Source organism: Melozone crissalis, unplaced genomic scaffold, assembly GCF_028551555.1.
Source record: "Melozone crissalis strain CALT ecotype California unplaced genomic scaffold, PUWL_Pcris_2 ptg000027l_1, whole genome shotgun sequence".
In the NCBI taxonomy this organism is placed as follows: Eukaryota; Metazoa; Chordata; class Aves; order Passeriformes; family Passerellidae; genus Melozone; species Melozone crissalis.
This window is the reverse complement of record NW_026535805.1, coordinates 58,189,675-58,215,187: the sequence shown is the minus strand read 5'-3', so window position 1 is coordinate 58,215,187 and position 25,513 is coordinate 58,189,675. Positions and strand designations below refer to the sequence as shown.

The 25,513-nt window shown below is 38.1% G+C and overlaps 1 protein-coding gene across 11 annotated transcripts in view; it reads right to left on the bottom strand.

Moving 5' to 3' along the window:
- Nucleotides 1–25,513, bottom strand: part of CYRIA (CYFIP related Rac1 interactor A) — a 56,471-nt gene that overhangs the window by 5,760 nt on the left and 25,198 nt on the right. For 3 of the 11 annotated variants that reach the window (XM_054279345.1, XM_054279346.1, XM_054279348.1), the window contains 8 exons: nucleotides 14,146–14,225; nucleotides 6,205–6,326; nucleotides 5,193–5,298; nucleotides 3,453–3,589; nucleotides 3,291–3,368; nucleotides 2,903–3,019; nucleotides 2,729–2,808; nucleotides 1,239–1,365 (listed from right to left, as the gene is read on the bottom strand). In XM_054279345.1, the coding sequence (XP_054135320.1) occupies nucleotides 1,239–1,365; nucleotides 2,729–2,808; nucleotides 2,903–3,019; nucleotides 3,291–3,368; nucleotides 3,453–3,589; nucleotides 5,193–5,298; nucleotides 6,205–6,326; nucleotides 14,146–14,215 (837 nt within the window). In that variant the 5' untranslated portion in view covers nucleotides 14,216–14,225. Of the gene's footprint in view, nucleotides 1–1,238; nucleotides 1,366–2,728; nucleotides 2,809–2,902; nucleotides 3,020–3,290; nucleotides 3,369–3,452; nucleotides 3,590–5,192; nucleotides 5,299–6,204; nucleotides 6,327–12,253; nucleotides 12,381–13,879; nucleotides 13,960–14,145; nucleotides 14,230–16,023; nucleotides 16,171–25,513 lie in introns of those variants that run through there. The other 8 variants (XM_054279341.1, XM_054279342.1, XM_054279344.1 and 5 more) reach the window with 6 other exon arrangements.

The following is a 25,513-nucleotide window of genomic DNA, read 5'->3' as shown; positions in this document are numbered from 1 at the left end:
CCTCCAATCTTGAAAGAGTAAGGAAAGGGTAATATACTCCACTGTCCCTGAAATTATCTTGAAATGGCTTGAATGGCTGAAGTGAATAGTTTGGAGAAAAAAATTGTTTCGCACAGTAAAACAAACTCATATTCTGAAATGTTAGGAGATTTTTTGAATTAAAAAAAAAATCATGGAGCTAATTACGCAAAGCAAGATTTGGGACCATGTACTCATTTTTTAAAACTGAGTCGTATGTCTCCTGCCTCCCATTTACACCTACCTAACTTTCCTGCACGATGACAGGGCTTTAGGATAAATGTGAGAAACAAAGTACACACAATGTACATTTGATCCTATCAGAATTTCATTTGTGTTGCCTCTGTAGGCAAGAGACTGAACCAGCATTCAAGAAATCTGCATTCAAGTCCCCAGGCTCTGTTTCATGACCTTGAGCAAATATATTCACCTCTGTGAAAAATCTTTCCCTCTGTAGAGAGTCAAAGAGGAGACGTGGCAAAATTCTGCTATCCGCAGATGTAAAATGCTAAGGAAGACCCAGTGTCATGGAGAGCAATAATATTTGGTTTTTTCCTTCTCTTTTGAAAAAGTCTCTCATGTAAATCGAAAGACTTGGCATCTTTTTCATTATTAAAAGCTTATTTCTGCTGAAAGAAGTGGTGTGTGAGATTTAGGTTTGTAAAAACATGTAGAAAAGACAAGAGTACTCTTTTCATGTGTGCCTGCAATTTCTAAAATGGAAAAATAAGACTGATGTCTCTGTGAATGGCCATGCCAAAGATAAAACTGAAGGATCATTATCAACATTACAACAGTAACATTTCAGTTCTGTTACTTCAGATGTCAGACAAAGCAGAGACAACACTGAATATCTACTTTTTACAAGAGAACTACTGCCAAAGATGAGCATTTCAGCATCAATATACTACATGATTAAAAAAAAATTATGACCACAGAACATATTCCACACTAAGTGTAATATAAAATGATTTTAGCCTAACTATACAGTTGGCAAAAAAGCAGAGGTAACTAAGAAAAATTATTATCTGTGTCTGTAAAAAAATAAAAAGGAAAAAAGCTGGTCAAAACTGATGTATTGAAGAGCACAAGTGAAGACAAATTCTAAATTGCCATTCAAAAGTAATTAAAATTATTTCTACCAAGCATAAGCTTGTGCTGAAAAAGAGCTGCAGACTAGTACTCAAACCTACAGGGTATTAAAGAAAGGCTTCTCTTACATCAATCTTTGATGTCTTTGAGAAAGCTCCCACAGGATGAACGTGATCGTACAGGATAATAACTCCCACCATCACTCGCATGCAGAACATAAGGGTCTCTTCACTGGTGAATCTACTCCTGTACTCTCTGCAAGACAGAACAAAGGAAATAAACATTCCAGACCTTTTACTAGACAATTTAAAAAACTATACTGGGAGTGTGTGAAATCTGAACCAAAAGTATATTTTAAGGTTGCAGATGCACATTAGTAGGACACTGAATATCAGTGAATTCTGTAAGCCTGTGCCAATTTACAAGAATGGTTAGAGAGTAGATAGATGTAAATCTCTCATCATACCCATGCACAGCTGAGATCCTCAAAATCTACATAGAAAACTTAATGAAATATAATGGAGACTGATCTGAAACACTCCAGTTTAATCACAGAAACACCACATGCCAGGACCTCAAAGGAAAGCCACTGCTTTTGCTTAAATTCCTACTTTGGAATAGTCCAGTGGGACCCAAGTTCAGCAGCTGGAAAGTTCAGGGTTTCACCAAGATGGATTTTACCAGTCATGCTCTCTCTCTCTCTTTCTCTGTGTGTGTACTGGAGTACCTCTCAGTCTACAGTAACTTCAACTTTTATTCTTCCACAGCATTGTAACATGAACAGACTTAAAGGTGACAGAAGTTTTGATGTGAAAATGCCTCATTATCCCACAATTAGAATTAAATATCAGATAATCTTCTAGATGACTCACAACTCCAGAATCTTCATGAACAAGCACAAACCTCAGGAGTTCTACCCTTTACATGGCTCCACGAACAAATGACTCATAGGCAGAAAGACTACCTTGACTCTACCTTATATGTGTTTTCCCGTTGAAGAGATATCTAACTTAAAATATACTCCACTAAATGCATAGCAAAATAAAGAACCGTACTGGCTATGCCTACACTAGCAGATATGAACACAATTGTACAGCTGAATACATTTATATGAATGAAAATTCATACAGCTGACTTTTTTCCTATCTAGAATAAGATGGCTGCATCCAAAAAAAGATCCACTTAAATGATTCTTGAAATAGCCCCTGTGTATTTGCTAAAGTACTGCCTGTAAGTGGCAAAATCTTGCCCTCTGTGTCCTAATAATTGAGCAGCACGGGCAAGCAGGAGGCCTTTTGCCCTGGTTAGACAAGACACAGACACTGAAGCCTGCGAGTGCATACGATTATTACACTATATTTTAACCTTTTGTGAAACGCAGGCTGACCATATAAGCTCTCCCCAATAGAACTCAACACTGCCTAATGAAAGATGTCATAAGGTGGTAAGAACAGGAGGCATGGCATTCTAACACCAGGCCATACTTTTTATACAAAAGAAGTACCAACTTAAGGCAAAGATACAGGAATTCACTTGGAAAATAATGTATTATCCCAGGTGGCTAATTAAAATATAAGTTTTATCATACAAACCCCCCAAGATTTAAGATAAAACTTACGGCGTTTCCAGCATGACTTTACAAACACTGGCCATAGTACTTAGACAATCCGTTGTATTTTCAATTGGTAATGTTTTGTTCTGGAAGGGTAAGAAAAAGGCAGTGTTCAGTAAACTATCTTGTAAAATTAAAATCAAGAATGTCTGTGTTAGACCTTTCTTCCCCTTTACGTACTTCTGATACAAAATGTGTCGTTGCATTACTGAGGGTTTTCAGCATTGGTGTGGCCTCTGCATAGAACAAAGACATCCTATTGGCCATTTCATTGTTCACTTCATTCTCAATGTCTAGCTGATAAAAACAGGAGAAAAAATAGTCAGTAAAGCTCTTTAAAATCTTGCCAGCAGCAAGAAAAAGATGAACTACATGCTCATGTCATAAAGCAGATTGTTACTTGAATAGTCCTCTTTAATCACTTCATCCGGACTGCTGATTAACACTCAGTGTGAAGGAAAGAACATGACAGCTACTGAATCAAAAGCAAAAACTTTACCAAAAATGGCATAAATGCATCCTGATAAATACCTCACTGCATGCAGCACATCAGAGTTTATTTACTTACATGCATGTTGTTTATTCTGTTGCGACTTATTGTCCGCCTGTAATAACTGAAGTCATTCTGAATTGCTGGGTTTCTCATCTTCCAGGAAGAGAAAGAGGAAATAATCAGTTTTGGTTCAAAATACACAGCAAGAATCAACATATACTGAAAGACTTTATTAACCTTAAGTTCATCAAAACGAAGAGTAAAATGTAAGATTTCTGCAAACTCTTTTGCTAGAGCCTGTTCCCGTTCCAGGTGCTGGGTTGGAGTGTACGGAGGGCATGTCAAGGATTCCAGTAAACTCTGCAGGGCTTTCTCTGAATAAAAGAAGCACAAATTGTAGTCAGTCCACACCAAGTTTTAACTACATATCTAAAAATACTGCCTTTGAAGGAAAGAAACCCTCCAAACATGCCAAGCCCTAAAGATGTTTTTTTTTACTATTCTGAAGTGAGAAGCATTAATTAAAGACACCTGCCTCTTCAGGCTCTGCCATTTCTCTCCATTTTGTATGACTGAATTATTTTCCATTTTTGTCACCCTTTATCTGGGATCCTTATCAAAAATTCTAGAGGAGGCATTTTTCTTGCATTCGGATATTCAACACTTTCATCCTCCTCAATTAGCCATCAGCTCAGTATAAAGATTATTCTGGCATCTCTGTTACTAAAAGTGTACTCTTGGGCAGTGATAGCAATATTAATCAGCCTCTGTGCCTGTAATTACAAGCATAACTCAAAAAGTGAAAGACATAGTTAGAGGATGTTGTAGAAAAAAACACTTGCACTAGGAGCCCTCTCTCTTCATACATGTATTTTCATTCCAGTGTCCTAATTCAAAGAGTAATTACATCACCTTCTGTGTTTATTGGGATGACAAAGCCAGTGTAAAACACATCCAACTTTGGATTTTCACCCTCTGAGAGAGTTTATTGATACACTTTCCCCATTTTAGAAAGTCTCAAAATGTGGGATCTCAGTCTCTCAGAACTGGGGGGCTCGGGAGTCCTGGAATGTTGCCAGAAATGTCTGGTGGCTGGACTTTGATCCCACATGGGAGATGACATCAGTATGAGGACGGGAGGATTTCACTGGAGTGAATGGTGAAGGGACAAGTTAATTGGAGTGTGAGATACAGGGTTTAAGATCCCTGTACAGGGGGGTCTAGAGAGGCAAGATGGAGGTACTGGGGCGTGCCCTTCTCCTTCTTCTTCTTCCTCTAAGCCTCCATCTTCTGTGGTGATGTTGGCACTCCGGGATTGGACCTTACTAGGGGAACACTGGTTAATAAGGGTAGAGGGTATTGGAGAAAAATGATAAATATTGTATACGTAACTCCGGGTATAAAGATAGGTGGCCGCCCCAGGGGCTCTCAGTGTGTGCCCATGGCTGACTGCTGAGCAGAACTCTGTCAGGCCAAGAGAAAATCTTTTAGATAAGCAATTAATAAACACCGAGACCGAGAACAAATCTGAAGCTTCCTCTCGTCCTTTCGAACCCCGGGGGCCCAAGGCCATCTTTGGGCTTTTCCCAGACCATCTAGACAGCACCAAAATCCGACATCAAAATATGATTGGCTTACATTCCTTTAAAGCTCCAGGGGATCCAAATTACAAAAAATAAATTGCATTAATCCAATATGGACCAGAGAAGTGCAGAAATGTGTCAGGAAATAGAGAAAAACAGCGTAGTTTTATCATGTTTTTTGCTTGTATGCTATTTAGGTAATATAGACTAACAATATATGAAATTAAGATTAAAGAGATGCCTTGATAAATGCAATTACTGTTAAATGTTCATTGATATCAAGCAGAAATAATATTAACTCTAGAAGTCTTTTAAAAAGTTGTGGAAAGACAAAATTTCCTCTTTCATTATATATAAAAAACATATAAAATGGAGATACTAGAACAGGGCTCACCTAATCTGAGTGAAAACTCATAAAAGCGCTTTAGCCTTACAACCAGGGGACAGACTGAATTCCATGCTTTTTCTTGCAGCTGGATATCATTGGGATTTTGTATTGCCTGAAATGAAAATATTACTGTAAAGAACTGTGATAAATAAATAACAAGCAGGGGATGGTTTGGAATTTTCCTATATTATTTTAAAAAGTATTGTAAAACACAGAAGAATTGTGAGAAATTACATTGCATAGGATTCAAAAAAATACCATGTTTTTCACCTTCCCTTTCCCCCTGTAACATACTGTTCCAAAATAAATCATTGCAGTGAACCATTGACACATAGAAATATGTTCTAACATATTCTTTTGGGAGCAAAACTACTGTAAAAACATCAGGTAAAACCTTTTGTGTAACTAGTGGTTGCAAAAGTTGTCTTTTTTTTTCAGGTTTTAATGCTTTTGAACACTTCAACATGTTGAGGTTTTTAAGTAAGCAACATGTCACACTAAGAGTACCCACAAATCTGATGCAGGAAAAGTTTTGGTCATCTGAGAAAAATTCTAAGTTACAGTTCAGAAGTGTACTTCAGGACCAGCTTCAGAGAATAAGATGCCTCTAAAGTGGATGTGAAATTATAATTTCTGAGGTTCATTATTCCACTTACAGAATAGAACTATCTGTATCATGTATTTCTGACACCTGAGTATTACTTCTTCCATGTCCTCAAATTTGACTTCTGCCATGAGATACATGAAACAAGGTATATGAAATGGTGTCTCTTGAAGTGAAAAACAGTAACTAATTGCTAACACAAAACCTCAAAGAAGTTCCAACAGCTATCATTTAATGTTTCAAGCTAGAGCTTCATACTGAATGTTATCCATAACCTGGTATGTATTTTATAAGTACATTTTAAGGAGATTTTCACTTCAGCTCACAGAATGTGCTTGGATAGAGAACAGAAGCAAGGAACACATCGAGTTTTGCCTGATTTTGCTTCTAAAGAACTGTCATTAACAAACATACATCTCTAATTTCTTGTCCAGCTCCTTTGTAAGCCTGAAGGTCTGCAAGCATGCTTTCTGAGTCCTGTAAAACTGCACTGATCTGGTTCCAGACCTCCCTTTCTCCATCCGTGGGCTGTGCATCTAAGAAAGAGAAAAGCAAAACGCACAAAGTCAAAAGGAAGCTGCAGTACAAATGGCAACATTACACAGTTCTACTTAACAATACCATATGCAGCTTGAGTATGTGTAACTCCATTCTGATGTAGCTTTTTTCCAAATATACAATTATACAGCCATTCTGCTAACATCCAAGCTTCTGCTTTTTATAGCAAGGAAGGAAGAACAGTACAGTTTTTGTATGCTCTGGCTCATAATGCCTCTTCTCATAATGCAGCATTTTAAAGAGCAGCAGTATCATAAAGCAATGTTATTGGAAAATAGGATAATGCATCAGTCCCTCTCTTTCATGAGCTCCATGGCTCAATTACAAAGAATTGCTCACTTTTCTTGCAGCTTGGGGATAAAATCAGGCCTTTCAATAGATAGAGCAGTAGGATATTGCTCCACTTTGACTTCCCTCCAGGCTTCCTCAACCAGGGTAATTTATTTCTCCTTTTGTAAAACAGATAGAGTGCTATTAAAAATAATTTTTTCTTATGTATGTCAGGGATCATTCCTGACACTAAAATAAATCCAGCTCTGCCAGTTATCAGTTTTCAGGGTGTGAGTGACCTGTAGACCTTTACTGTTGAGAGAAATGACATTTGAAATTAGATCAATTATCCTATTCAAATCTCTTCCTATGGGATTTACACAGCAGTGTGACACCAGGGAGTTATGTTATCCCCAGAACACTGACACATTAGACAAGGTAGAGATTTTCTGTCTTCTTTTGCTTTAAAACATAAAGATGACAGGCACTGACCAAAGACGGGATGACCAACATATGGGATTGCAGTCTATATGTGAAGGGACAATGAGAGCTCTACGGAGACACAACTATTTCTTCCCTTAGATTCGTTTTAGCTTCTAAAGGTAGAATGTTAATTTTTATGAAAGAAAAAAATCACCTTGAAGTTGAATCTTAGAACTTAAAGACTATTTGTCTGAATTAAAAGCAGTGAGGTAAGTTCAGTTCAAAACTCAACAACTAGGATGAGCTACTGTATTAATGGCTACATTAATAGACAAGAAATATTAAAAACACCTATTCTATTTAGGTTGTCCCACTCTCCTTAAGAAAACTGACAGAATTTTCTACCCATGTATCAGTATCGGATTAATTTATCCAGTCCACATAAGAAACAAATGAACTGGTTCACACTGGAGTATATGGAAAACAGGCATTCTCTCCATGGTGTTTCAGGTTAGGATAATTTGTTTAAATGTATGAAGTTACCTATGGACCTCGCACAAACAGGACACAAATGTTAATTAGATTTAAATGTCTGTAGCTTCAAAGCAACTCATACTTAAAACCCTTCCCAAATTCCTATGGTACCATGAGTTCCAAGAGACTGGGCACATAATACTGATTGGACTTTCCTTTTGTTCTGGAAGTTTTCCTTTCTCTTATTTAAAAAGTTAAAATAAATATAAACTGGGCTTACTTAGCTGGGTTTTATAGTCAAAATATTTCATCTAACTAAAAAATTCCACTATTCTTCAAAAAGTATGGGAAAGGAGCATCGAAGGGGAAAACTCCCCACAGGAAAATCCCATCTGGGACATGGCTATTGAACTGACCCAACAGTCACTTTAAATTTACAGTGTTCTAGACTGGTTCTTTCCTCAAGCTGCAAGAAATCTCAGGTACACACCGTAAGGGGTTTGCCATCTTGTGATAAAGAAGCAAAACAGAAAACTCTTCTGACTTTAAGAAGGAAAGCAGTGATCCTGAGAAACAGTTACACACCATACAACAACAGAGCAGGGGAAGGTGGGAGTCACATAAAAATCAGTATCTATATTTTATTAGTTAAGATAATGAAAATAACATTTCAGTGAATACTAACACAAGAGAGAATAAATAACTTGTTAGTGCAGTTCATGAATGTCAAATTTGCATGTGCAGGTAACCTGAAGCATCTTGTTTAACCTTGTTGGTTAACAAGGTACTTCTATGTTAATTTTTACAATTTATTTGCTTTAAAAGTACTAGTGCTTAAGGGGGATGCAAATGCTATAGACTGCCCAGCACTTTGGGACTTCAAAAAGGCCTTTAATAACATCCCTTATTGTAAGTCTTTTTCGAAAGTTCCCAATTTATCTTTTGGAAGTTGGTGGAAGGAGGAATATTTGAAACTCATTGAGCTTTCTGTAGTATCCCAGCACCTGGAGATAGAGTAGGAGCAAAAGCCAGGTAGGTGTGTGGAAGAGGGAAAGAAAGGGAAGGGAGAGGAAGAGGGCTGCAAAGGCTCCAGAGCAGCAGGCTTAGCTTGCACTTGCAGAAGCAGTTTACATATATGTTGGAAGTATTTAGCTTAAAAAGAAAGGTACGGAGGATGATTCAGGCTTCTTTTTTTTTTTTTTTTAAACATGCATTTATTTATGAAATAGAAGTTATGCAAATAGATGTTCTGATAAGACCATGGCCATTTTTCAAAAGGGATTTTACAAGAAGATCCTACCAAAAATGGTCAGCTAAAATAACTGAAATGGATCACTTTGAAAACAATTTCATCTTACTGTCAACAACAACAATAATAATAATGGCAGCAGCAACAACTAAAAGGAATTGAGACGACTTCATGACATATTTTGACTTTTAGAACTGGCTTGCTATGTCAATGAAACCAAAGCTTGTTTCTCTGCTCTGAATTAAGCAATGCCAGTCCTGAACCATGGTGTGGAATCACTGGTTGGCCGTGCTCACCTCTTATCCCCACGCTGCCAGAGAAGCAGCAAGAGCTTCAGAAACCTGAGCCCATTCATAAATAAAACCACTCCCACTGGCCAACCCATGTGAATGCAAACCCCCTCAGTAGCAAGTTACCATAATGGCCAGACTCACTGCATTTCAAGATTGAGTTTTTAGAATGCTCAGGACTAGCAATCAGAGCATTCTGTCTTTAGACAAAATAGAAAACCCTTTTACCTCCCTTTGGACAGATGTTTCTGATGTGAACCCTAAACTAAACAACTACATGAATTCTGTATCAAATTAATGCAAGAGTCAGATGAGACCTGAATCTCCCATATACAGATTCTACCAGCAAAATTTGAAAATTTTAGATCTGGAAAGAAATACACTTCCACTGGCTCCATCAGAAATAACCAGGACATGGTAATTCATCCATTCCAATGAACACGTGCTCTTTTTCAAATTTACACATGGCCTATGCCATGTTTTGGATGGAACTTCAGACTTCAAAAAGAACAAGAGGAAACCTGGACCCAATACTGTCCATTTGTGGATGCATTAAGAATTTCAGGTGAATGCTAGGGCATGAAAGTGGGGTCATGATTATTTTCTTAGCAAAACACCTGACATTTGTTTCAGAAAACCCTCCTAACAGAGTTAGTTAGGGTTAGCTATCTACCTCATCCTTCACCAAATGTGCATTAGAAATAAACACAGAAACCTCTAGATAGGTAAAACATTAGTATTCATACGATAAGACTAAATATAGAAAGGATGTGATGCCTTTACCAATACCAAATGAAGTACAAAAATACTTCAGTAATCAATTTTAATGAAGAAAGAACAGTACTATGAAGAGTACTAACAACAGGACTACAAGAAGCACTTCCAACTCACACACCCTTTCTGAATCTGAAATGCAGAACAAAAGCTGAGAACTTTATTCCACCCTTCAGTGGTTAAGAAGATGCCTACTGAGGCTGGTTAGTTCTTCCATTTCAGTGAATGTAGAATCATATTTGTTGTAAAAATACCATGCCCTTCTGGCCTCCACAGCACAGGAAAAGAAAGTGAGTTAAACAAGAGCTTTCATGGGTTCTGCTTTCAGCTTTTCTTGTCCTGCCCACTGCTGAACATGGCAAATAATTCCTCAGCCAGCAAGTTAGAGAGCAGTTCACATATTTAACTGCATAATGCTAAAGTCCTATTTCAGATTTGTCACCATGACAATCTGGGACAAAATTAAAAGAAAATCTCAGAAATGAGCAAAAGCATTATAATTACAGCGAGTAATGCACTTTTGAGGGTACCAGAACCTGCTCCACTCCATACATCAACGAATCCCCAGTATTGGATAGAAACAGTACCCTATCCAGGCTACATGGGATTTTTGAATTTCATTCTGTCTGAACTAGCTAGAATAAAGTGAAGCTCACAAAACTGTTAATTCTGGCTCCAGGCAGGGTGCTGTGCCAGCGAGATGCGTGCCTGGGTTCAGCTCTGTGGTAGATGGGGGATGGACACACAGCACCTCTCTGGCTGAGCTGCAGTTTCTGCCTCAGGCATTCCACAGCTCGGGAATTGAGTGCAACCTCCCACAGGCTGGACCCAGATTATATCCTCAGCCTTGCTGCCTGAGCAACAAGAGTATTAATTAATAGCCTATTATGTGAAAAGTGGGCAGTTGCTCTGCTGCCAGACACATTCTAATAATAGACCCTTTTAATGGTACATGAATAATAACTGAAAATTTCATTAATCTTTTTGGGGATATGGGGAATCCTAGAAAATAAGATTCTTGGAGGGGATGAGAGAGATTTAACTAGGCTCAAGTGAAATCCACCTAGCTAAGAGTAAAAAAAAAAAAAAAAAAAACTGCCCACATTAAGGATAAAAAACATCTTATAAAAAGTATTTGAGGAGAGGATGGAACTGTAGGTGTCACTTAAGGACATCTTTGAATACTCTATAAGCATAGTCTTTTAGATTCAAGTTAAATTGCTGCCTCAACTTTCAAATTATTTCCAAGAATTCATGTGGAATTATTTGTTTACTTTGCCTGAAATGGCAGTGATTTGACAATAGATTTTCTGCAAAAAAGAGCAATTTTAAGATGGTACAGAAAGAGCTCAAATACCCAGAATTAATTTATCTGCAACTAATTTAAATAAGGTCAACATTTAAAGTACAAAACAGCTCTTGAACTGACAAAACTGACAAATCCATTTCAAGAGAATTTGATGTGAAATCCTGAAAGCCACAGACTCTCAAGACTTGCCACTCTCAAGACTTGCCAGGCGCTCACTTTTCCTAACATGATTTTCAAGCTGAGCACTAAGAAGGAATTAAGGTAAAGTAAATGATATATAATCAAACCAAGAGGTAGTAGCTTGATTAAAAATACTCCCATCAAGATCCAAGTGTAAAAAGCAAAATGGTGCACTTTCTAATAAGGATGAAATTATTTTTCTCTATTTAAACCTTTCATTAGACCTTAAAAAAGAGTAATTTGGCTGAATGCATTAATTCTACAATACCCCTTTAAAGAAAAGGCCTTTCCACCTGCATGGAGAACGTTATTCTCCACACAAACCCAGCAAAACTGCCCAACTCTAAATGAGTACTGGGGAGCAAACAGAACTGCATTTGCTATACAACATTAAGTGAAATTAATGCTGGATTCAAGTTTTTCAAGTGTGACCATGGAGTTGCAAAACTTGATTTCCAGTTTGGATTGAAGAAAAATGTTAGGTGTCAAAAAGGATTGCAAGTGACAATGTGGACACCTGCATGAAAGTAGGGGAAAAGAGATGATGTAAAACTTTTCTTTTTTCTGTTTTTTTTTTTTTAGTAGCCAGCTAATGAAAAAGCCCACAGAAACTAAAAAGCAAGATGCTGATACAAATAATGAATACAGTAAACACATCAGCTCAGCACACCTGTCATCCTCTGAATGGCCAAGTGTAGTGACCATGTTCACCCATGAGCTCAAAGCCACACATCCAGCAAGGCCACACCAGACTCTGCTCCATGTCCACTCACTCAGAGTGTCCCTTTCCACTGTACAATAGCCAGCTACAGGAGACCAAAGCACAAATCCACAGCCCTTGTTTTAGTCACATCCCTTTGAGCCAATACAGATTTTGTGCCACTAAAAACCTCTGGGACTGTACTTTGTGAAAAAAACTTTTAAACTTTCACTTACAAGTATGAAATTCTCTGAAATTTGGAGTTGACAGTTTTGTTCCTCTCCAGGTAAGTGTGCCTGAGTAATGTGCCCTAACCACTGGCACCTCCTGTGGGACAGGGTACTTCATTCAGTTCTTGGCCACGTGCTTTTGGAAAGAAAAACAACCTTCACTGCCAAGGCAACAAATTTGGTATTTCCCCCTCTCACCATCACCTCTACCAAGGCTCCCCACTGCCAGAGCAGCTGTTCCTGCCAAGCCTGCAGCCTGGGTCAGGAACACTTTCTTGCCAACAAGGACACAACGGGGCTGATTAAACCTGTAAGCTCAGGGCAGCTGAAAGCTTTCACAATAGCTTGGCAAAGCCACAGAGCACTGCCAAGGCCCTCAAAAGTTTGGTAGAAAAAAATTAAGTGGTGGTTTGGATAGAGGTTTGACATCCTGGGGTGACAGCAAAGTTTTACAAATTATATAGACAGAGAAGAAGGGATAGGGCTCCTCCTAAACCCAAACTAACCAATTAACCTTTTTTTCATATTTTAAAACTAATTTTTCATAATGAGGTAATTAAGCTCTAGATGAGAAGATTAAGGTTTGTGCACAGTTCTAGTCATACATTCTAGCTCTCAACTAAGAATGCATGTTTGAACAATTTCATCAGATTTAAATATGCATTTAAATGACTTTTTGAAGCAGTGCTTCTGAATGTACACAGACATACATGCTTATAACATGCCAGTTACTTCTTTCAGAAAATAATTTAGGAATAAATTATTAAAGAACAAAACTATTTAAAGATGACAAAATATGTGTCTAATCACCTGAAATGCTCTTTTAAACCATGCTACAAAAGGAAAATATTTTAAAACCACTAGATTTTCTCAAAACTTTTTGGTTTGCTTATTTTTTTTTTCTTTTTAGAACACAGGTATTAAGAGAGAAAAAGTCACACACTGTTTGTGTTTCAAATAAAATACATTTCATGTATGTGGTGAAGACAGATTTAACCCATATTAAAGGATTTGGTGACAGTGTCTAGAAGTAGATGCAGGGAAACTGTAGTCAGCAAAAGTGAAAACAGCTTTGGATCAAATATGGATGTGACAAGAGAACTGGAATGGGAAACACTGTTCTGCAACTGATAACCATGCCTGATAACTGATAATCATTTAGAGAGATGCAATCAAGCACATACACTTTGACCATTTCACTACTTTTTAGAAACTATAAACCCAGCTAAATCATCACCAAACCAAGCAAAAATAGTTCCACCTCCACTACTTTTTTCCCCAGCTTTTTATTTCCACATGTATTTGCATTCAAGAATCATAATTTTTTTTAACCCTGATTTGTTAAAGAAAGCTGAGGTTGAGTTCATTCATATGTAAGTTTAACAATGGTTCATAAATGTTTTGAATTTAATTCAAGATAGGGTTTTACTTGCATATCTGCCTCTCTGCCCTTTTCTCTGCTCAGAATGAAGTAATTTTGTATGGTTTTATAAATATCAGAAAGTAATATTCTACTGAAGTGTAATTTAATTTGTTTGCAAATCCCTTTTGAATTGCTTTATGATGCATAAGCACATGCAGTTTATTAGGAAATAAGCAAAGAAGGCAAGCCAGGCAAGAAGCTTTGCTCACTTTCAAAGTCAAGGAAAAAATTTGGCCCCTGATCAAGCTCTGTGCAAGTGAGAACTTTTAAAAGATTTCCCATTTGGTTCCTGAAAAATAGAAAAGGAAGAGAAAAGGAGTCCTGAGTGAACAAATTATTTTAGAGACAAGGACTTGGACAGACTGGTTGTGCTGGAAAATACACACTGTAAGCAATCAGATTTTAAGTTTTTCCACAGTTTGCTGCTAAGTCAAGGAAAAGATTTTCTCATTGTCTTGTAATTGTTTGAACTTACTTTCAAAATCCAGGAAAAAATGTGGATAGTTTTCAATTTCCCTGGTAAGGACCTTAAGAAGATTACCCATCCCAGCAAACCTAGTAAATGCAACAAAATCATAAACAGTTATACATGTAAACTCAGAATACTACAGCTAAGAGCTTGACACAGTCTGCATCATAAATTCAACATTTTGGCAAGTTCTGGACCATGAGAAACATTTTGATGGTCAATTCTGTGATATTTGTGTAGGAAGACCTCAGATAAACACAGAAATAATTCTGTTCAACAAATTGGAATTTAAACATCAGGATAACATCCTAGTGTATAAACAGATATTTATGAATTTATTCACTTAGCAAGAGAAATAAACTCAGAGCTATATCTCTGTTAATTCTCTAAATTGCTGGACTCCAGATTACTTAATACCATTTCAAATTAAAAACTGACATCTTAACACTTTTCTTAGATCTTCAGCAAAAATCCATGTCATTTTAAGAAAATAACTCACTATAAGGAAAAAAAATCTACTTGTTTCTAGTCAGTAAGATTTTAACAAGATTACTACAGAAATCTACCAAAAAGGACAGTTAAAAAGCTTTTTAGCTTTTAAAAGTGTATGTATGCACTTTAAAAACAGAAAGAGAGTAAAAAGGGGAGGTTTGAACCCTATTTTTTATCTGTTATTCCTATCTTTTATCAAATTGGAATTCTTTGGATTTCAAGTTATGAACAACTTCCAAAAGGAAAAGTGACCAGTTCTTAAAAAAGCAAGTCTCTACAGAAGATAAAAAGGAAGGGATTTGAAAAAAGGTTCTTTTGCCAGTCCAGTCTTTAGGAAGGTAAGTTATTCCAACACTGTGTAGAAGAAGAGCTTTCTTGGTCAAACTTAAACTTTCTCTCAGAAGACAGAAAAATTAAACCATGAAAAGCACATATCAGGATAAAGAGATCTGCCTGGAGGGATGTAGAAAAATGTAATTTTAGATTTAAAACACAGATTGAAAACTGATTTTTGCCTCAAAGAGAAATATTCTCATTACTTTAAACCACGGCTCTTGGGGATCACATCTGATGTTCATCTGTGATTCAGTTTAACTCTTTTCCCACTTAAGAAATCAGACCACAAAAAATTATTCTAAGCATGTACATGGCTGATACTCCACATAAGGAGACAAAGCTTTTTTCAAGTTTTCCCACAAGCATTACAGTAGGAAAAGAATCATCAACCCCAATTTCTATGTGCATATAAAGGATGTATTTCTACATCAGTGAAACCTAGGAAAGTAATGTGAGGCTTGGAGATTTCAAAGCAGCCACAGTCATAACATAAAACGATATAAATTTAATCAATAGTCTGTTCAGAACATGCAGTTTCATGTAAGCAAGGCTTTTGTTAAATAAATGGCTTTGTTTTGCATTAAATACTTCTTCAAAGTTTTCTCTCCAGAACAAATCCAGTGAGCAGACTGTCAAGCCCTTCGTAATTAGCAACATCTTGCATATACAAAATTGAAACACAAAGAAACATTTTCCATTATTCAGTTACATTCATTACATGCAGGAAAAATATTTACACTTCTACTCTCAGAACAAAATCAGCACCTTATACACTGAGTTTGACTTTCTGATTAGCCTACAAAGGGGAAAAACATGCAAACAGAGCAAAATAGATTTTATACAGTGTTAAAACTTATATCTTCAATAATTTAATACTTTCATCACACTGGTATACTACATTTCATCAGCATCAGCTAGGAGAAACACGATAAAGTACACACATTTATTTTCCTTTTCATAACCTTGGAAAAAAAAAATTATGTAATAGTATCACAAACGACATGACTGACTCAGCTTGGATTCTTCACCTTCAGCTCTTTTTAAGCCATAACTTACCTCATCGCCTTCAATCTTCAGAGAGTACCCAAGCATTTCTTCTGCTGCCAAAGCTTGCACTGCATCCAGAACTGGTTTAGCTGATAGCATGCTTCGAACAGCGAGGAAGCCTTTGTGCCAAAAACCTGAGGATACGCTCCCTCATTTGCATGGAGTCGCTTGGGGTCATGTGCCCAAGCTCTGCCTCTGATCCTTCTTAAACAAGTACAGCACATCTCAGCATGGGAGATTTCTGAGTGCTTTTCCAGAACTTTTGTTACATTTCCTAGCTTGTTTTTTACATTATTCCCTCTCCTTCAATCCCTTTGTGGAAACTGATCCAGCTATTCAGGTCACAAGTACGGAACAGAAGCCTACCACAAACTTATTATACTCACACATGTTCATGCAGGTGACATTTTCCAGTGATCCTGGAGGCTCTGGTTTGACACTACCCATTTTCAAAGCACACCAACCCCCAAAATAGTCATATTCAACATCAACATCCAGGAAAATATGGTTGAGGCAGCTACTAAACATGTTTTAATTATTTTTTATATAATTTCTTAATGGTTTCCTAAAAAACAAAACTAAAAGCAACATCTGGTTCCATGAAACTTTCACTTTCAAGTGTAATTCATCATTCAACACTAAATTTTAGTTTCAAATTAAAAGGCAAAACTTAAAGGAAGTGCTAATAAAATGCAAATCTTTGCCTCAAACTGTATTATTTTATTCTGCATAGCCTGCTGCTTCTCAGTACTTGGCTCTTTCAAACTGTCTTCCTCAAAAACTCTAATAACATATTCCAAACCTCAGGAACTGAAAGTCACCTCCAGGATAATTTTAATGAGATTTCAAAGTAACTAACAGCACATATTCTGAGCAGGTCTATATATATATCCTGTGATTGCAAGAGAAATGCAAATAACAGCTGATGTACAGAAGCAAATCATAAAGGTTTAACACAGTAGCATAAAACTCTATTTCATTGAACCGGAAAGCATTTTATTTTACTTACTGTAAAATCAGTTTAAATGTTGAACTGAGACTCAATGCATATATAAAAATATTGCTGATGCTGCACCACTAAATGTTAGCAGCTTCTCTTTAGTGTTTTAATCCCTTAAAATTCCAACTTGTAACTATGCTTTAAAAACTATGACATGTTGACAACGGTGTCTGTATTTTTCCCTATTGTTTTCCAAACCATTAAAGCTTACCCGAAGATATTATATAAGCATATAGAAAATAGTTTTTAAGCTATTGTTGACATTTTAAAGCTCATTGCCTAATTTTTGATGCTCAACATTTAATTAGTAGCACAGAGACATAAATAAACCATAATCCAGCAATGAACAGGAAGGTACATTTAGCATTTTATTTACCATTATCCAGTAGTGGGTTTTAAAACTTGAGCTTTGAACAAAATATCACAGGCTGGTTTTCCAACAAATAACTGTGTTCCTAAAATTCCACTGATTTAGTTTCAACATTCTAGAGGCATCACCTTGTATGGGAAAATAAATTCTTTCTATCCCACTAAAGCAATCAGTTTATTTCTGAATTGCGATATATAAAATACTATCCCCCCCACCAAAAAATCAGAATTCAACCCCACAAATCTGCCATGGATTTTACATACATGTACTGAAAGTATACTGAAATATATCTATTATATGCTTAAATCCACTTTTGAAAATATAGTAAGTGTTCCCAAACTGCGTATTACTAACTGAAGACTGAATATCGTGTTCAGTGTATCAACACTTCTTTTAAATTTTGGTTTACACTGTTTTAAGCAACTACCCAATTCTCAAGAGTGGAGTTTTGTACCCCTTTCAAGTAACAGCTACAGTACTATACAAACTGCTAGAGAAGTACTGATTGATTTATTCTCTTAAAGGACTAATTTAATCAGTACCAATCCAAAACCAGCAGCAGCACTGCAGTACACTGAAGATTTAACAGAGAGAAAAAGCTTTAAAACTTTGTGTTAGTGAAAAAGGACACATTCACCAGCTCAAGCCTTTGCAGCTCATCAGTGCTCCTTTGCCAGATAATATTTCCTAAATCTGTCTGCTCACATAAACATGGTCTGAAAGGCTTTTGTCAAAATGAGCTGGATAAGCAAATACCTACTGCTTAACCCCATTTAGATCATCCTAACCAAAGCAGGGCTTCTGCATGTTTTCATGAGCAGCTCCACTGGGAGTTTCAGGAGAAAGGCTCCCAAGCTAAGGAGTGGCAATGGATGATTCAGAATGATGACTTCTAGTGGCACACCTAAGTGGGTAGAGACAGGAGGCATCCAGTCCACAGTCTGAGGGAAATGTACTAAGCACATCAGCATCATTAAGATACTGGACCTGACCTTACTGCATGAATAATTAATTGTGGTTTCAAAAATATACCAGAATCTGAAAAAACTCAAGACCTCTCAGATCAAAAGTATGATTTCAAATCCCTGTGATATTCACTCATACAGTTTGTTTAAGTGCTTGTAAGGAAACAGCAGAAGTGCAAGATTCAAAAAATTATCTTGGGGAAACTGGCTGCTCATGGCCTGGACAGGTACACAGGGTAAAAAACAGTGGTGGTGAATGGAGTTAGATCCAAATGGTGGCTGGATACCAGTGGTGTTCCCCAGGGCTCAGTACTGGGGCCAGTCCCAGTCAATATATTTACCAGGGACCTGGATTTGTAGTTGTGAGGCCACACCTCAAGTGCTGTATCCAGTTCTGAGCCCCTCACATCAGGAAAGGCATGAGGTGCTAGAGCACGTCCAGAGAAGGGCAGGGAGCTGGGGAAGGCTCTGGGGCACAGATCTGCTGAGGAGCGGCTGAGGGAGCTCGGGGTGTTTAGCCTGGAGAAAAGGAGGCTCAGGGGAGACCTTAACACTCTGAACAACCGCCTGAAAGGTGGCTAGAGCCAGGGGGGCTTGGTCTCTTCTCCCAGGCAACTGGCGTTAGGATGAGAGGACATGGCCTCGAGCTGCACCAGTGGAGGCCCACGTTGGATACCTCAAGGAAAAGAGTGGTTAAACACAGGAACAGACTGGCCAGGGAGGTGGTGGGGTCACCACTCCAAAAGTGTTCAAGAAACAACTGGACATGGCACTTGGCTCTAGTTGGCATGATGGTGTTCAATTAGAGGTTGGACTCAATAATCTTGGAGCTCTTTTCCAACCTCAATGATTCTGTGATCAACTGCACTCTCAGTTCATAGATGACACCAAGTTGGACAGGAGTGTTGACCTGCTGGAGGGCAGGAAGGCTCTGCAGGGGGATTTGGACAGATGCTGAGGACAGATGCTGGACTGATGCTGAGGCCAGTGGTGTGAGGTTCAACAAGGCCAAGTGCTGGGTCCTGCCCTTGGGTCACAACAACCCCTGCAGTGCTACAGGCTGGGGAAGAGCAGCTGGAAAGTGGCCAAGAGGAAAACAACCTGGGGTCCAGGCTGGGCCCAGCGTGGCTGGCAGGACCAGGAAAGCGGTGACGAGCAATAAGACAAAAGGAAATTGGCCTCAAGTTGCACCAGGGAGGTTTAGATTGGATATTAGGAAAAATTTATTTTCTGAGAGGGCAGTCAAGCACTGGCACAAGCTGCCTGGGGAAGTGGGTGAACCAACATCTCTGGAGGTATTTAAAAGACTTGTAGATGTCGTGCTCAGGGACATGGTGGGTTTGGCAGGATCAGGTCAACATCTGGACTCAATAAACTCAGAGATCTTTTCCAACCTAAATGATTCTATGTTTCTATTACTTCTTCCCATCAAATTCCACAGTAGGTTTCTTTTTAATAATCTCTTCAATTTTCTTGTAGCTGAGAATATTTGCATGGATATGCTATTATTACTGTCTTCAGCTGTTTTACTGCTAAGTGTTTAAATCTTATAAACGGCAGTTGCATTGATGAAGAAAAATATAACACTTGATAATTAATACATTTAATATATAACTGATATTTAGTCTCAGTTCTGCAAATACAATCAGTTTGCAAAAATAGTATTACTTTTCTTTAATATTTTTAACTTATTTTTATTCTAAAAATAACTTTAAAAATGTACAGTTATACTAAGAAAAAAGTAAAAATAGTCACCATACATTTGTGTTGAGGTGATAATTGCACAAAACCTCCAAAGATATTTGATAATGAAGTATATACAGTATTCTCTAGAAAGGCACATACACAAACATAACCAAACTCTTTTCAGAAAGCAAGTCATATTCATTTTCCAGAAAAATGAAATCATCCCCAATGCTGGCCTCTTAACACTGGATTTATAAGGTTTTCATAATAGAAATAACATACATAAAGAGCATTAAGTGGCAACCTACACACAAGCAAAGAAAAATCAGTGCCACACATTCCTTAGGCAGGTAAGCATAAACAGACAAAAAGAAACCCCAACAAAACTCAAAGCCAGAAAATAGCTATAAAGAAGTGAAAAGTAGAATAAGAGAAGAAAGTTGCTCAAGGTGTAAGTAACTCAAGATAAAAGAATCACTCCCTCTTTGAACAACCATTTTATTAAAATTCCTAGTTAAGGAACACTTCTAGCCAAGAGCTTTTGGTGTTAACTGATATGCAGATTGCAGGACACAATTAAAACCTACAAAAAAGTGATGCAAGTCAAAGGGATTTAATAAATGGGTTGTAATGACAACAATGTTTTTCAGTAATCATAAGATGTTTAAAGAGTTGGCCAACATTAATGCCTGAAGCTTCAAGGATTACAGAGCTTGGCTTGTGGTTTCTCTAAAATTAAAAGCAAAAAAAGAAAAAATCACCTTAGATGAACCTAAAACTCATCCAGCAGGGGGATTTTTCTATATGCCAACCCTCACACCTGAATTTACTTTGAACAGAACTCCTGTATATTTTCAGAGTCTAAAATGTCAGAGCAGCCATCATGAAAGAATGAAAACCAGGCATCCAAAATATCTGGATTTTGATTCATATGTCATAATAAAAAACAAAACAAAACACAAACCAGACAAACAAAAAACACCAACAAAAACGTAGAATGGAATCCAATTAAGCAATTAGAGTAAAATTACATTTGAATTTAAGAAAGCTGCACTTTGATCCTTCTGCCTGAGCAGAGATTAACTAGAGTAACCTAGTCTGAACAGATGCTTTACACAAACCAGGGACACAATTCCTCTGTACACAACAAATGGAGCCTCTATAAATTTTCACAGCAGGGAGACACCTTTAGAAGACACAGGACAGGTTTGGACAGTTTGTGTGTTTCTTTCTTCAAAATAAAATCACTATATTTTGTTCCAAGTGGAGTTTTAGTTCCTCCAATATCTTGTAAGAGAGCCACACTATAATTTTCCTCTTAAAAGTTTTCTTGTCCTCATCATCTCCCACCAAATTCATAGTGGGAAAAGAAATACGCCATCTTAGAATCCATTCAGTTTTGGAAATCTAATGATTTGAACATTTGAGAAGGTACCTGGTTTCAGTATCTGTGAATATAATGAGTGAAAAATCGATGCTAGATCAAGTAAGAATTAGAATCAGAAGCAGGACTTTTGAGTGAAAATTCAGAAACAGAAAACAAAAAGTTTCTGGTCCTTTCCACCTATAAATGACTGCTGATCATTCAGTCTTCTGCCTATGCCACACAGAGTATTTTTATTATACACACAGAAAATCCAATGCAAGTGTCTGAAAGACAAGATGAAAACCATCATATTCTACTTCTCTGGGCAACTAGGCTAAAAACTTTCCTCAAAGTGATTTTATTTTACAGTTATTTCTTGTGCCAGTTGATAACAGGAGTCTTTGCATGCTAGCTTTCTTCTTCTATTTTACTTCTCATTTTAACACATAAATGCCAAAACAGCACATCTAATCTCAGTAAGTCAAACATAAATCCTACAGGGACTGGATTTCTTAGTGCATACTTCCTAATGATCTGCTCTGAATATGTCACTATGTAGGATATAATGCATTTTGCCATTCTGTATGTATGGTTTGGAGGGTAATAATTTAGAAGATATGGATCAGAGCAGTCTTTACAAGTATGGTTTCCTAGAAAAGGGAAAAGAAGGTAAAGAATATCTTAAAATACTAAAAGGACAATTAATTCAATCAAAGATATTGACCTTAGTGGAATTAAGACAGCTATGGCTTGCAATAGTTACCAACAGCTCAAGATTTGGGGAATTAGAAATGAAATGTGGATCTTTCTAGGGATTTGCTGCTTTTAGTTTAAAAATTTGTCATAGTGGTCCTATTTAATATCTCCTTACAAAAATAAGAAAACTTGCTGACCTATTACAAGGCTGTTACAAGGCTGCTGAGGGATAACAAGAGTTCCACTAGGAAAAAAAAATCAAAATCCACCTTAAATAAATTGGAGGATAATGTATACTTTTAAGATGCACTTAAAATTTCAGAAAAAGATAAAACAAAAACTTCTATGTGTGTCTGGGTGAGGGGAAAAAAAGAAACAGGAGCATTAATTAACCATGCATCTCTACAGGTGTCTAGAGTAATAAATGTCCTTTTGAAAGGCTATTATTGACTTTTGTGGTAGTTATGGGGAGAATTAACCAAATATAAGGATGGAAACATGAGAAATTAAAAATAGAGGAGGTTACTAAACAAGGAGAAAACAGCAAATTAAACTGATTTCACAAAAGCAGTTTCAGTACTCTCAGGTACCTGGAAGGACAGGTCTCCTGGAAAGTTGATTTAATGGATAAGGGAGTGCAAGAAACTCAGCAGAAAATACACAACAGGTTATTCGGATGAATGAGAGAGACAAAACTGAGGCTCAGGAATCAATACACCAGCATAAGCATAGGGCAGAATTGAAGAAATATACAGCGGGAACTTGGACAAAGCACTGCAGATGAGGAAAATGTTATTTACTTCAATAAATTTACTAGAACACTGAAAATCTGAAAAAGTAGCTGTCAGCAGTTTACTGGCAAAAAAAAAGATGATGGTATTTTTAAACAGTATTTGTTGTATAGATCTGGTTTTGTTCAATACTTTTAATTAGTGACAGGTAGAGAAGAAGAAAATATCCTTTTAAAATATGCACTAAGCTAAAAGGGAATTAAAATATTCTGGAAAATAGTATTGTAATTCAAAATACTTTAATAAACTAGAGATACTATCCAGAAGACATTCCATAAATACAAATGTAAATTATTCCACTCAATGATAAAAAGAAATCAATCCCACAGAGCTAGACAGACTGGTAAGCAGAAAGACCAAGGAAAAATATTTAATCATTATACTGGACTATAAATTAAACATAAGGCAGGTTAGAAAGGTGCTAAACTCTGGAATTTTTCAATGTCTGCTCTCACAGTCAAGTTAAGGGAGGAGGAGACTGAATATTGAACAGTAAAAGGTTTTCTCCAAAACATTAATCTAACCTGTAAGTATGCAGGAGTTACTGAAAAGTATAAATTTCAATAAAATGCCTCCTTTCTTTCTTAATTAATTCTGTGTCATTTTTTTAAAATCCTCCTCATATTATTGTGTTAGTGCACATACTTTCAAATTAAAGACTCAATTCATTAAGGCATACAGAGCAGAATGGGTTTGTGGCATTTTTCTGCATAAGAACCTGCCTTGAAAATTGTGTTAATAGACAAGCACATTAGCCCTCTTAATGATGCAAACACAAAGAGATTCTTAATTTTGCATTGTGCCTAATACTTTAAGAAGCACATTCCCGAGTAAATCTATTTTCAAATAATGTGTTTTACTTACACTGATTGGCAAACAAGCCTTGTGCCTCAACATGAGCTGCTAAAACTTTTCTGAGTATATTAACAATTCTGTCATTTGCCTGAAATGACAAACAGGGAAGGACTAGTATGGATGGTGTAAAATTAAAACCATCCTTTTAATTAAAAATTAGATTTCTTGTAAGTGTAAATGAAAATTGAAAGCATGTACTGACCCCGGCAGGCTCTGCAGTAATTAATTCCAATCACTCCTGGAAGCCATTCCTAGTATAGTAATGAAATTTGCACAGTAACTTTTTATTAAGACAGTAAAATGGATGCACGGTAGTGACTTTTTACCCTACTCTCACTTTCCCGTAGGTATGTATGTACTGCTGACTGACCAGTGCGGATGGCGGCTGGTCCCAGACCCATCCATGTCCATCGGTTCCCCACCCTGGGAGGCGCACAGGCCTGCAGAGGCTCATTATTCCTCAGCCATTACCGACTATCCATTATCCTTTATCCACGATCCATTATCCATGGAATGCGGAGCGCGGCCGGGACGGCGTGGGAGCGCCCCCTGCTGCCGCAAGGCCGCCACCGCACCGCCCCAGGCTTTGGAACAGCTCGGGCGAGGCAGATCAACCCACAGACCGCCCGGGCCATCCACAGCCCCTCCGAGAGATCCACAGCCCCTCCCGGCCATCCACAGCCCCCCCGGGCCATCCATAGCCCCTGTGGGTGATCCACAGCCCTTCCGGGCAATCCATAGCCCCTGTGGGTGATCCACAGGCCCTGTGGGTGATTCACAGCCCCTCCGGGAAATCCATAGCCCCTGTGGGTGATCCACAACCCCCCTGGGCAATCCACAGCCGGTCAGGGTGATTCCCAGCCCCTGTGGGCAATCCACAGCCTCCCTGGGCAATCTACAGCCCCTCAAGGCAATCCACAGCCCCTATTGGAGATCCACAGCCCCTATGGGAGATCCACAGCCCATCAGGGCAATCCACAGCCCCTGTGGGTGATCCACAGCCCTTCAGGACAATCCACAGCCGCCCTGGGCAATCCACAGCTCCCCACGGTGATCCACAGCCCCTCAGGGCACTCTGCTCCCGCACAGGGAAGTTCTTTCTCATGTTTAGGTGGAACTTCCTGTGCATCAGTTTTTGCCCATTGCCTCTTGTCCTACTGCTGGGCACCACCAGAAAGCTTGGTCCATCCTCTTGACACCCTCCCTTTCACACACATTGACGGGGTCTACTCTCACTTTTCTCTTCTCCAGGTTAAACAGCCCCATCTCCCTCAGCCTTTCCTTATACATGAGGTGCATCAGTTCCCTGACTGTCTCCACAGCTCACCTTCCCACCTAAAGAAAGGCCATGGAGCCCTCACAGCAGCTGAAATCAGCCCAACAGTACCAACCTCCCTCTGCATGGTCAGCCAGCAGTTCTGCTCCGGGGCAGGACCTTCTCCTCTACTCTTGCAGCTCAAACAAAATCCAAATTAATCCGGACAATATAATAACCACATATCAGAACTAATACCTGTATTAGAAACCAAATCATACTGCTTTCCTTTTCTTCCTGGAGAAACTCAGAATTTAGCTTAAAAGTAACTGTGACTGCATCTGAAATGATCAGAAGTGTCATTTCCACTCAAAGGCTGAGTGGAACACACATGGGGGCTGCTCAGGCTTAGCACGGTGAGATCCCGAGGCTGGTGAGGGTTCTCAGCAGGGCATCACCGCCTGGCATCTGCCATGTGCCACATCAGCTCTGGCACCAGTACAACTGGTACAGAA